The sequence below is a fragment of the Sabethes cyaneus genome, chromosome 3 (genome assembly GCF_943734655.1).
Source record: "Sabethes cyaneus chromosome 3, idSabCyanKW18_F2, whole genome shotgun sequence".
Lineage (NCBI taxonomy): Eukaryota > Metazoa > Arthropoda > Insecta > Diptera > Culicidae > Sabethes > Sabethes cyaneus.
Window position 1 is genome coordinate 12,561,614 of NC_071355.1, and position 12,672 is coordinate 12,574,285.

The following is a 12,672-nucleotide window of genomic DNA, read 5'->3' on the forward strand; positions in this document are numbered from 1 at the left end:
CTAATGCGCCGAGATGAATACCAAGCTGACGAGTTCGCTAAAGACCTTGGATACTCAAGTGAGCTGCAAGAGGTTTTGAGAAAGTTAGCACTTGATGATAGGGATTTTCCAATCCACGACTGGATGTATTCCAGCTGGAAAGACACTCATCCGGGTTTACGACAAAGGCAGGAGCGACTTAAAACTATTTAGAAAAAGAAGCGATAAAATAGCCCATGTACTATACTCTAGAGTAGAATATAGATGCTATATGCTGAATTTGTATATTTGTATAATTGTATATGCTGAATTTTGACTATTGCAAAGATAAGTATGAGAACAAAATCAAATAACTTTAGAAATATAAGGATAGGTTAAGTTATTTAGGCTAGAAAGACTGTAATTCCCTTTAAAATGAATTGTTTTAGTATTAAGATTTTTAGTGTAAAATGTGAAATTGAAAACTATCGTTTGTATTTTTTTGTCATCAACGGCCTATATAGCCTCTTGATGAGCTGATGGCCGACCAATAAAAAAATAAAATAAAATAAAAAATCAAATAACCGTTCTATTATTTCTGTTCCGAGAAGTGTTCCGAATAAAATACATTGTTCTGAATATTAAAAGTATGGAGTTTCGATAAACTATCGGTATACCGATCAATATGCGAAACAATTGGAAATGCCCTACAGCCATCCTAGGCTCAGAGTTCTAATGAAAACTATCCGAAGCGACCATAGATGCTACACACTCTCTCAAAAAACCTCTTTCCGCATGAACCTTCCTGGAGCATGCCTGAAGTTTTCGGTGAGGGATCTGTCATCATTACAACTCTACTAGTTTCGCTTTCTGACACAGTGGGATTACTGCTCCGTCAGGTTAATCCGGTCCACCCGAAGCTATCGTAGGTACTTACGCACACGGATAGAAATTCAATCTGCAAAATGATCAAAATGACTAATGATTTCAGGGTTTTAGTTTATGTTTTATGAAAATCACCATGAATAATAATCATCCTATTACGACCTTCTTGTGGTACAACATAACACAAGATCATGAATTATTATTCCTGATTTTGTGCTACCTAATATTGACTGAAGTTTTTGGAGCGTCTTAGTAGAATACGAAACCTAAAAATAAAAAGTTCGAAGTTCGAAAACAGACACTGAGGAAGCCTACAAGTCGTAGGCGAAATACGTATCTGTCATTGAATAAAATACACATAGTAGAATTAAATTGGATAAGTTTTCTTATTTTTTATTTTTAGGCTACCTAATATGTTTAGTTCAGTTCAATCATGATTTCACAGTAATTCATAATTCATGATTTCATGACTTTATTCACGGCATCGGAATCGAATTTCTTTCCGTGCACACTCAAAGAGGTCTTCCATATGAACTAAACGAGGAGGTACTGCCTAACGGTAAACTTGAGTTCAGGCAAGATGCTGTTACCAATACGACAACACGGGCTGCCAGAACTGTATTGCGTCGCACCGAGAGCTTAATTGCAGTATACTACCAGAATGTAAGAGGGCTTCGAAACAATTGTTCGGGGCCATGAAATCTTATCTGGCGTATCGCAAACCAAGTATTAAGCTGCTACAGCTTTACTAACAATTCCGGAGTACCTCAGAGAAGCAACCTGGGACCCCAACTGTTATCAATATTTTTTAATGATGCTTGCTTGCCTATATCTTATACCTGCAAACTTGTGTATGCTGATGATCTGAAGATCTAAATTAGCGTTAAATCAACAGAAGACTGTCAGGATTTGCAGCGGTTAGTGAAACTGTTCGAGGACTGGTGTTGTTGGAATCAACTAGTAATTAGTGTTCAGGAATGTGGTGTTCTATCCTTCACACGCAAGAAATCGACTATTGAATTACAAATTGATTACAAAACCGGTGGTTGCTCTTTTGAAAGAGTAAAAGTGGTTAAAGATCTTGAAGTCTTGCTAGATTCGAAGTTATTATTCAGAAATCATTACTCGAGCATCATTGCCAAACTAACAAGAACGTAGGTTTCATCAAAAGAGCCGCCAGAGGTTTCCGAGATCCCTACTGAATGCGATCGCTATGTTACGCACTCGTTTGTTTCAATTTTGGAAACAGCATCAGTAGTAGGGAGCCCTAATGCAAGCTGTAGGATAAATAGAATTGAGGTTCTAAAACCCCCACATGTCAAATTTGGTTCCAATTGCTTGACTAGTTCCTGTAGTTATGCAGAAATTTGTGTTTCATTTGTATGGGAGCCCCCCTCTTAGGGGGAGGGGTCTCTAACTATCATAAGAACCTTTCCCGACCCCAAAAACCCCTACATGGAAATTTTCACGCCGATCGGTTTAGTAGTTTTTGATTCTATATGGAACATACCGACAGACAGACAGAAATCCATTTTTATAGATTCAGGTTTCGTATTTTACTAAGACGCTCCAAAAAACTTCAGTCATATCCAAGATTTTTCACTCCCCGGCTCCTCTTGTAACGCGATTTTGTATAGTGGATTTATGACGTGTGCAATGGTGGATTTATGACGTGACACAACTCCCGCTCCAATAATGGCGTTACGTAATATGTGAATGATCCTTAAAATAGACAGCTCTATCGCCTCCTGACACGGAACTACATGCATAACATAAAAATTTTAATTCGTAACGGAAATTATGGGGCTCATAAATCATTTTGACAAACGTAACGTAGGACATTCATGCGTATATTCATAGCAAAAGCATTAAAAGTCGGAACATTTCCATATTCAAGTCAAAAGAAACTCATACAAATCATTAATTATACAATTTTCCAAAAAAGTTTAGAATTTTTACTGCAATCTATACTGATCACATATTTTTTCTCAAAATGTGAAATTATTCTATCTTATTTACTTGCACTCAAAGTTGAAAATTGTTGTAAGTTACCCCGCTTGACGTTAATTGAAAGATTAATAGTTAACAAACAATTCTATAAAATTACGATAGTAGTTTTTGATAAAATAATGTTTGCATTAAAAAAATGGACAAAAATTGCCGATTTTTCATGGGTTTACCCTCACAAGCACTGACAAAACTACCCGTGCAGCATCAATCATAGTAACCCAAAAGTCGGCAGAAAAAAATTGACAGCTCTATCAATCGAACTCTAAAGCCAAGTGTCCACTATAGAGTTTTTCAGGTAGAGCTAGAGAAAAATCTCACGTAGAGTTAGGTAGAGTCTTGGGTAGAGTAGTGTAAAGAAACTGACTAAAGAAGTGACAGGTAACTCATTTTCGGTTCGTCGAAACCAAGTGCGCATGAATCTCGATGAAACCTTCTGAATCTTTTGCTCGAAAACTTGCGGAGTATCAGTCGATGAACGCGGCCGAAAATATTGACTTCAAGCAAACGGCAACAAATATCATCGTATCATCACGAAATCGATCCGTACTGCCTAACGCAAACACTAAGGCAATCAAATTTGTATCGTACAGTCAAGGGGTTTCCAACAGCAATGATTACTATGCTCCTTCGAAAAAAGTTACTTTTGATTACTTTATTGATTACCTCTGATTACCAGTAATCAATCTCTTGTGATTACTATAAATTAATCATGATTACCAATGATTACTTAAGATTAACATTGATTACTCTTCTGATTACCATTGATTACCTAATTAATTCGTAAATGATTACAAAAGTAATCTCTGATTACTACGCACTTATACGCCTTACTGGAAACCCCTTGCGTAGAGTTCATAAAATTGCCTATGTGTTGAACTCGAAAAAATATTGTTAGAACTTTTTCTAGCAACTTTGAACAGAGTCACGCACAACAATCATCGTTGAGCAAATTAGATTTAATGATGACAGGAGGCCGCGAGTGACTGAGTTCCGATGTCATTTCTTTAGTCAGTTTCTTTACTTTATCTAACCTGCTTGATAGAGCTGTAAAGAACTCAGTAGAGAACGATTTCCTTTTTGAAACTATTTCGCTATATGACGCCATATTTTGCTGATGCAACCGACGCAAACAAATCGCGCATGCATATACGCGAATATGAAGTGTGTATATAAGATTAATGTCAAAAATTTCTTTATTTTTCATAGAAATGGAAATGGAAATTTAATTGAAAATTAAATTCTTCTATGAAATTAGAAGAAAACGGCCTTTCAGTATCCGGAAAAGAAATTTTCCATTCAGAAAGGCCTTTCATTTGATATAATTGATGGTTGGGGTGGTTCTACTTTTCGCAATAATTGTAAAACTAATTTTTAATAATTTTAATAATTAACTAATTTATTTTAGAAACGTTTTTCGTTAGTTTTGTTATGCCTAGTAGGGTGGTTCTCAGTTTTACAAAAACTGTGATACACTGAAGTCTATTTTGCGCGGGTTTTTAGCACGACTACCCAACCGGCTCAACTACAAAATGTAAACAAACCGAGTGCGAGTTATTTTCTGCTGGACTAGCATAGCGAAAAGAACCCTCACTCGGTTTGTTTACATTTTGCAGTTAAGCCTTTTGAAAAGCTGGTACCGAGATTTTCTGTTTCAAACGAGCCGATTTGATATCGCGTTGAGCAATCCACTCGAGCAGGCGAGTCGAGCAGTTAAGTCGAGTAGTCTAGTCGAGCATTTGAATCGAGCAGTCGGGTCGAGCAGTTGAGTCGAGTAGCCGGTTCGTATAGTAGAATCGAGGTTCAGTCAAATAGTTGTGTCCAGTCGAACAGTTGAGTCAAGTATTTGAATCGAGCAGTTGAATCAAGCTGTCCAACGGAGCAGTCGAACCGAACAGTCCAACCAGTTCAGTCCAGCAGTTGAATAAATCTGTCCAGTCGTGCAGTTAAGTCGAACATCGAGCAGTTGATTCGAGTAGTCCTGTCGAGAAGTTTAATCGAGTAGCCTAGTTGAGAAGTTAAATCGAGCAGTTGAGTCGAGCAGTCGAATTCAACAGTCCTGTCGAGCAATCAAATTGAGCAGTCTAGTCGACCAATCCAGCCGAGCAGCCTAGTCGACCAGTTAAGCAATCGAGCAGTCGACCAGTAAGCAGGTGGCTGAGAATAGAATAGACCCCATGCTACGAAAGCATGACGTCCTGTCATGTTTTACGATCATTGTGTAAATTACAACCACCCTACCTGTCAATTATTACCAAAAAAACGACCTATCATAATGCAAAATTACTTTCCTGGATAATAAAAAGCTACCTCATATAATTTCACTTAAAAATAAAATATTCACCTGAATTTCCATTTGGCCTGTGAATGTGCTATATTTCTGAGATTTATCTTACGCACACTTTGCTGTATACCATGCTGCATCAAAATCCGGACGGTACCAATATCCGGACACCTTCACTAATTTATCCTTATTAAGTAATAATAAATACAATTTATGAGGTGTAGCTATGTGGATTACTTTGCAAATATATCTAAGACCGTTTATACATAATCGGTGGTTAAGTAGGCTGCGCGAAATAACTTAAATAAATACAAACGTAACGTTGGTGTCAAACAGTGTCTTTTTTCTGCGAGTTTTTTTAGACTACTAATAAGTAGTGCTTTCGCGATTTAAGGTTTTTGGAACTTATCATTATAAAGAAATCAACTTTTTAGGCTTAGTATCAACAAAGAAGGTTAGTTTTAATTAATTGAGATGGTGTCATTCATTAATGTGTTGAAATAAAGTGTATTTCTATAAATAATTACGCTGTCCGGATTTAAAACCATGTTTTTAAATCCGGACATGTTTGACTATTGATGGTAACTACCTAATGTTTTTCTTAGAAAATGCGAAAGGATACGTTGAACCAGGCAGAATGTGTGGTAAGAGAATGAGTCTCGATCCATGGAACCGTCAAAATATTTGGAAATCCAAAATACTTTAAGGCATTTAATGTAGAAGTATTTAATCATTTTCATTCTCTGGTTAGGTAAGTGGATCAGTGTAGCACTTAAATCGTACCGTTAATGACGACAAAGTGGCATTAAAAGTAAAAAATGTATAGAGAGAGGATTATTTAATACTACATTTTACAAGTGATAAGGCATATGTATATTTCTTAGACAAAATACGAGAAAGTTTTGCCTGTCCGGAAAACGATTCAAAAGTGTCCGGATATTGATTCATTGAGATGTGAGGCGTCCGGATTTATGAACAAGACAAGCCTGTTTATTTCTTTTATTTTAATGTATTTTATTGAGTTTTCAGTGTATAATTGACGTGTTATTGCAAACTTAAGCTTTATATTTGATTACAGTACAAAACAATTACTAGAACGTTGTGAAATTTTTGTTTACGGAGCATATTAAACATATGACCTGCTTAAGTGTCCGGATATTGATGCAGCATGGTATGCGTCTAGGTACACAATTTGTTCGCAGCTGTTGCATCAGAAAAATATGGCGTTATGTTGCGAAATCGTTTCAAAAGCGAAATTGTTCTCTACAGCTCTATCTAGCAGGTTAGATAGAGCGTAGAGCTCTACCAAACACTATGTTGACCTAGTGTTTGGTTGAGCTCTACGCTCTACAGTTTCCCCAGTGGACACACCCCGTTGAGTGCGCAGTAGAGCTCTACGTAAAATTTCTCTGCGGCTTCTCTAGGTAGAGCGGTAAAATGGTAGTGCCTTATAGTGTACACACAGCTGGTGGAGTCTCTACGCTCTACGCTTTTTACTCTACCAAAATAACTCTATAGTGGACACTTGGCTTAACCGTGATGGCGAAAACAGTGAAGCTACTCCGGTCAGAAGTGTGCGCGTTCGAAGAACGGTACCCCACCGCGTCGAACGCGTTCATCGTGCGTTAGACGCCGGACTCGCCCGTTCCTGCATCTATAACATCTTGGCCCTATGGAACAACAATCAGAGCATCGAAATTAAACCCGGTTCCGGACGGCCGACGACCCTGAGCGATAAGAAGCTCCAAAGGATGCTGAAGCGGAAGACCGTAGGAAAAGTGGTTACATCGCTGCGTGCACTTGGCCGGGAGGTCGGTGCAACCGACCAAACCGATGAAAAAGTACCTGGCGAACATGGACATACAGAAGCGGCAGAGCGGCAGTCTCGTCCACTGGTCTCGGACCTGCAGGCAATGGCGCAGCGGCAGCGGCTGAATGAGATGGTCAAGACGATTTTCCTGACGAATCGCGACGGGGCGGTGTTGATGGACGACGAGACCTATCTCACCCGGATGGCAATACGAAGGAAGCGAGCTCCGAGGTGCAGTTCATTTCACACATCAAGTTTCCCAACAGAGTGCTACTGTGGCTGACAATCAGCAAGAAGGAGATGTCAAAGCCCCCTCTTCTTTCGCTGCGGACTGCCGTGAACGGGGTAATTTATAGTGCGAAGTACCTGCCGGAAGTAGCGTCGTTCATCAAGAAATACCATAAGGGCGAAGATGCGGTGTTCAGGCCAGATCTGGCGTCAGTTCACTACTCGAAGCGATCGTTGGAGGAGATGGAGCGGCTGAATATCTCGAAGTCGGCGAACCCGCCCACCGTCCCCCAGCTGCATCCCATCGAGAATTTCTGGGCAAACCTGAAGCGCAAGATCTACTCCAACAATTTTGTCACGAAAACTGAGGAGGAATCTATACCAATAAAAAAGGATTTCTGTCTGTCTGTCCGTATGTTCCTTATAGAATCGAAAACTACCGAACTGATCGGCGTGAAAATTTGCATGTAGAGGTTTTTGGGGTCAGGGAAGGTTCTTATGATGGTTAGAGACCCCTCCCCCACTAAGAGGGGCGGCTCCCATACAAATGAAACATAAATTTCTGCATAACGCGAGAACTAATCAAGCAAATGAAACAACATTTTACAGGTGGGTGTTTTTGGAGACAAGACAAGACCCCTCCCCACTTTAGGAGGGGGGTGGGGGGGCTCTTATACAAATGAAATACAAATTTCCTCATAACTCGAAAACTAATCAAGCAAATGGAACCAAATTTCACATGTGGGTGTTTTTGGAGACAAGAATTTTTTCTATGGTGAATTGAAACTTCTCCCCACTTTAGGAGGGGGGCTCCTATACTAATGAAATACAAATTTCCTCATAACTCGAGAACTAATTAATCAAATGGAACCATATTTGGCATGTGGGTGTTTTTGGAGGCAGAAATTTTTTTAATGATGGTTTAAGATCCCTCACCCCTGTGGTAGGGGGATAAGGACTCTCATACAAATAAAACAGAAATTTTTGCGTAACTTTAAAACTAATCAAACTCGAGAAATTTTAGACTCATAAAACATTAATCAATAACAAGACCACCAAAAACTATCAATAGTAACATTAGATAATTCAGCGCGAGTCGGCCATAGGCCGCGAGTGTTGCCGGCGACCTGCCGTCGGAAGCGCCGGCCGCTGCGGGGGGCAGGCCCCCGTAGAGATCACCTCCATCTAGGTTTATTTATTTTCCTAGATTTACTGACCTCTATTACTTTCCTTCAGTTGGGTCACCCCTGCGAAATGGTACTTTCTACGAAAAGATTTTCCGTGAAATGGAACATCCCGCGTAAGGTTTTTCGCGAAATGGTGTTCCGCAAAATGGTATTAGGCGAAATGGTTCGTAATGATGGCGAACATTTAAATGCTATCCGCTTTATTTTATCAGGCTGAGCGATGGGGGGAGTTGTTTTCTACTTTACTGTGAGGAAAATTTGTATATTAAAACACCCATGAACTCCTCAGAAACTTGCAAAATTCGAGATTGTGACAAAGGTCATCCGAAATTCACGATTTAGGTACAACAAGTTTAATTTGTGGCAATACAAAGTTTGTTGGGTCAGCTAGTTGATAAATAAAACGAAGAAAGAACTCTAAAACATGTCTACACGCATGTTGTTGTGCATCATGGCGAATGTTTTGGTTAACTACCGGAAGGTCGCTCGCAAGGGTGTATATTTTTTTGTAGGTAAGCTAATATAATTACCTATGTTAGTTTTCTTTATACAGCATCCGAAAAAAGTCAATTTTTTGCAATGCATAGACTTTCAAATTTCAATTGATAAAATCTCTACACACTAGTTCAATTATCATAAAGTTTGGATGTTAATGATTTGAAAGGCTTCCCTTTCATTTGCCATTAATTTCATTTAAATATAAATAAATTTCGTTTTGGCTTCGATATAATGTAAAGAAAATAAAAATAAATGGCTTTATATCGAAGTATTACTTTACTGTTTTTTTTTAACATTTTTGCGAAGTTAGGTACGTTTGCAGCGCTCTTTCAAAAACCGATTGTTTCTATCACCGTGGAAATTCGTTTACGGGACATGTCATTCGTTTACGGGAGGTCTTCACAATAGAGGGATCCGAAACAGCAATTCCAAAGTCCAGAAGGTCTTTAACCATCAGACTAGGTTCGCTGACTACACCACCAATGAACAGGAATGTAAACGTGGTACTGTCGCGTGAAGAGCTTACAAGCAGAAGTCTGCTTTACTTGCTCGAGGCTCGAGATCGACACACGCAGCTGGTTTTACCGGATTTTCCGTATCTTGGTATCTTGGCATAACGGCACGGGAAATCAGTTGAAAGACAGCCACGTAAATGCATTGACCTAACGAAGACGAAATAGATATAGGTCGTAAAAATCGTAACGGTATTACTTGTATAGCACGAGGCGCAGCGATAACAAAACACGTCTGATGCTAACGCAGTATAAGTTTATAGAAACATTAAATTTAAGTACATCGAGTAAAATCCCAGTTTATTATGGTGATTTTTCTGTAGTTTAGCTCGTTTATCTCTTGGTGACCGGAATACGCCGGCACAATTATCGTGGATAGAACTTTCGTAAAAACTATAAACGACTCAACTAGATGATCACGTTTAACCTTAGGGGCTTTCGTTTGATTCATCATTTTCTTGTTTCTTGTCAATCACGAAACGTGCAATGCGAAACGTGCGATGGACAGTCATTCCAGTTGAGATGATTTAAAAAGTTCAACTCAGTCGAATGGCTTCCTTGTTGTACCGTTCACATAGGAACTAAAACGACTAAAGCCTATTGTTTTCTTAAACTCAAACATTTTTATCGTTTTAAAACCATATTGGTCATACCACACATGAGTGTATGAGACAATGTTTCATTGAGCTGCTGTTGAATGTTTAATTTAAAAACAAAAAATACCATCTTCCGTCCCATATGCCTTTGAGTGCTCCACTCCAATGCTTTGCTGGTTAGATTTGAGCCAACATGTACAGTTTTGGGTCCAGAAGAGCAATAGTGCTTCCCACAGATGATGCTGTGGCCATTGTGAGAACAGGAAAAGGAAACTAGAAAAACAGTCAAATACAATGTCGTTCGGATTTTTCGAACTAGGACGATGACTTATCGGAAAGCGTAGTGCATTCTGTTTGCCACTGGAAGGTTAGGTTGAAACCAATACGTTAGCCTAGCTTAGTGACATCAGTACCACTATTCAATTGCAAACCGAGCAGCATTAGCTTGGGGATACCGTCTTTCAATCAGGAGCCTTTTCAGCTAATGCACTTATTCTTCCCGCTCGCCTTTAGGAGCCACTAGTATATATATAAGCCACTTGTCACATACTTCTAGCGCACAAAAACGGAAGCAAATCAATAATAGCATTAATTTTTTAAAGAAACTGTGAGTGCTTGTGGTGGGTGGAAACGTTTGCGCAATTCTGCGAAGTGAAGTTTGCTCCGTGGATCAACCTACATAACAGGAGCGCTAACAAGATTGTCAGAAGCTGATCGACTGCAATCGATAGGCGAGAGGAAATTTTAAATTAACGCGCCCGTTCGTCCTCTTCCCGTCCGGAAACGCGAGAGGAAGTAAAGCAAATAAAAAGACTGCCTTTCGCAGAACGTCGTCTCTCAATCAATGTAATGATACAATATTTCCAAGCCGGCAACGGTTTGCGAACACCACTCAATGTACTCGTATAATACCATTTGCATTCAGTTGAAGGCTGGCTTTATGTTTCATCTTCGAATTTTGCTACCATTTTCGAGGGAGCATTTCTTTTCCATCAATTCCATCGACGCTAAAAGCAAGCATCCCACATCAAGAGCAACAGACAGGCCTGTCAGCGATTGAAGACGGTGTCCCATTTGAAATCGACAAACAAGCCCGAAAGCACCCGAAAGCCTTGAAAGAAGCGCTCTCCTACCGTTCTACCATTTCGGTCGAATGTCTTGTTAGTAAAATTAACTTTTTCTCCGATAATTTCAGATAATGAAATGAACGGTTTCCAATCTGCCATGAACGAGCAGGATGCTGCAGCGGAGGGCATCCAGTACGACCGGTTAAAGTATTCAGATCCAGAAGCTCTGATGCGACATCTGTACTACAGCTGCATGGGAAACAGTTCTGCTGGTGGGCTGGCAATTAAACAAGGTAAATATATATATAACCGGATGTAAGTTAAACAATAGCTGGTTGGCTAAGCAAATGAAAACTATTATAAAACAGACATTTGAGAGTCAGAGTCAGCACGGGAGTAGAAAACAGGTACCGTTTGTTACTCTACTGTGCGATGGCGTGTGAAGAAATGCAAGTTTTTGCCACAGATAAAGGAGGGTATGGCATTGTATTGACTTTTCCGAGACTGGGGATTTTAATGTTTGATGTTACCTCAACCAGCTGGCATTGACGTAATCATATATTGATGAAGCCTTGAATTAGAGCAAAATTCCGATTTTATATTCGATGTGTTTTTATGCGGAATCAGGAAGAGACAAATTTGTTATTTCCAATTGCATTTATATCTCATTTCAAATACCACCAAAAAGATTTGCTTTTAACATATACGATAGAACCACATTTTGATGCAAAGTCTTCCAGTAAAGCTTGAATGAATCCACGGAAGTGCCTTCTTAAGTCATATGATTTAAAATCACGAGGATCATCCAACAAACAACACTTATCACTACACTTCTAAAAATCGTATCTGAGCAGAGCACGGCAAAGATAAGGAACTAAAATTAAACAATGAAGAGGTTCCTAGGCGGCTTGTATTGGTAGAATTGTTGTAGTCTAATCTGGTGACTAATGCAGTGAATATTTGTTAGAATTGAACAATTACTCTGTTTGACCAGATTTCATTGCGAAAGAGCCAACGCACAGTGGTTTGATTGCTCGGAATCGTGAACTTTTTTAATAACTCTTTTCATAGTGTATTTTTCAATATGGCGTCTTCGGAACAATGTTTGTATATCAATAGACGCAACGACTGGTGGTTAGTATTAGTTCGGAACTCAAACACAGGTGGCGCTGCAAAATTTAACTTTCTAATTTGATGATATAGAGCTATGATATGTTCTAGAAAGTTTTAGATAAGCTTATTATGAAGCTTTTTGCTGAAAGCATTATTCCTCTAAGTATCACAGTTTTTGAGATATTAGGTGTCTTTTATGACGGACCCCCAAAAATCGGAGTTTTCACTGTAGCTTCAAAACTATGTGATTTAGGGAAAAATAATGTTCTGCAAACATTTGCATCTATTAAAATCACACACTTTTGCAGAAGAACGTGAACACGTATTTTCTATACAGAGCGAGTTAATGAACGATTTAGGTAAAAATTAGCCATATTTCGTACTGCTATACAATAAAAAGTTGGAAAAACTGGCTAGTCTCTTGCGATGCAAGTAGAGCAAAGCTTTGGGTATAACCGTCTTTACGACAATACCCTTCTTTAAAGACAGACTTCGCAGCCGGTTATTAGAGTACAGGACAATTACAG

The 12,672-nt window shown here is 39.1% G+C and overlaps 1 protein-coding gene across 1 annotated transcript in view; it reads left to right on the plus strand.

The window, feature by feature from the left end:
- Nucleotides 1-12,672, plus strand: part of LOC128743270 (calcitonin gene-related peptide type 1 receptor-like) — a 120,333-nt gene that overhangs the window by 24,716 nt on the left and 82,945 nt on the right. The window contains exon 2 of the mRNA XM_053839814.1: nucleotides 11,161-11,325. Within this exon, the coding sequence (XP_053695789.1) occupies nucleotides 11,161-11,325 (165 nt within the window). The remainder of the gene's footprint in view (nucleotides 1-11,160; nucleotides 11,326-12,672) is intronic.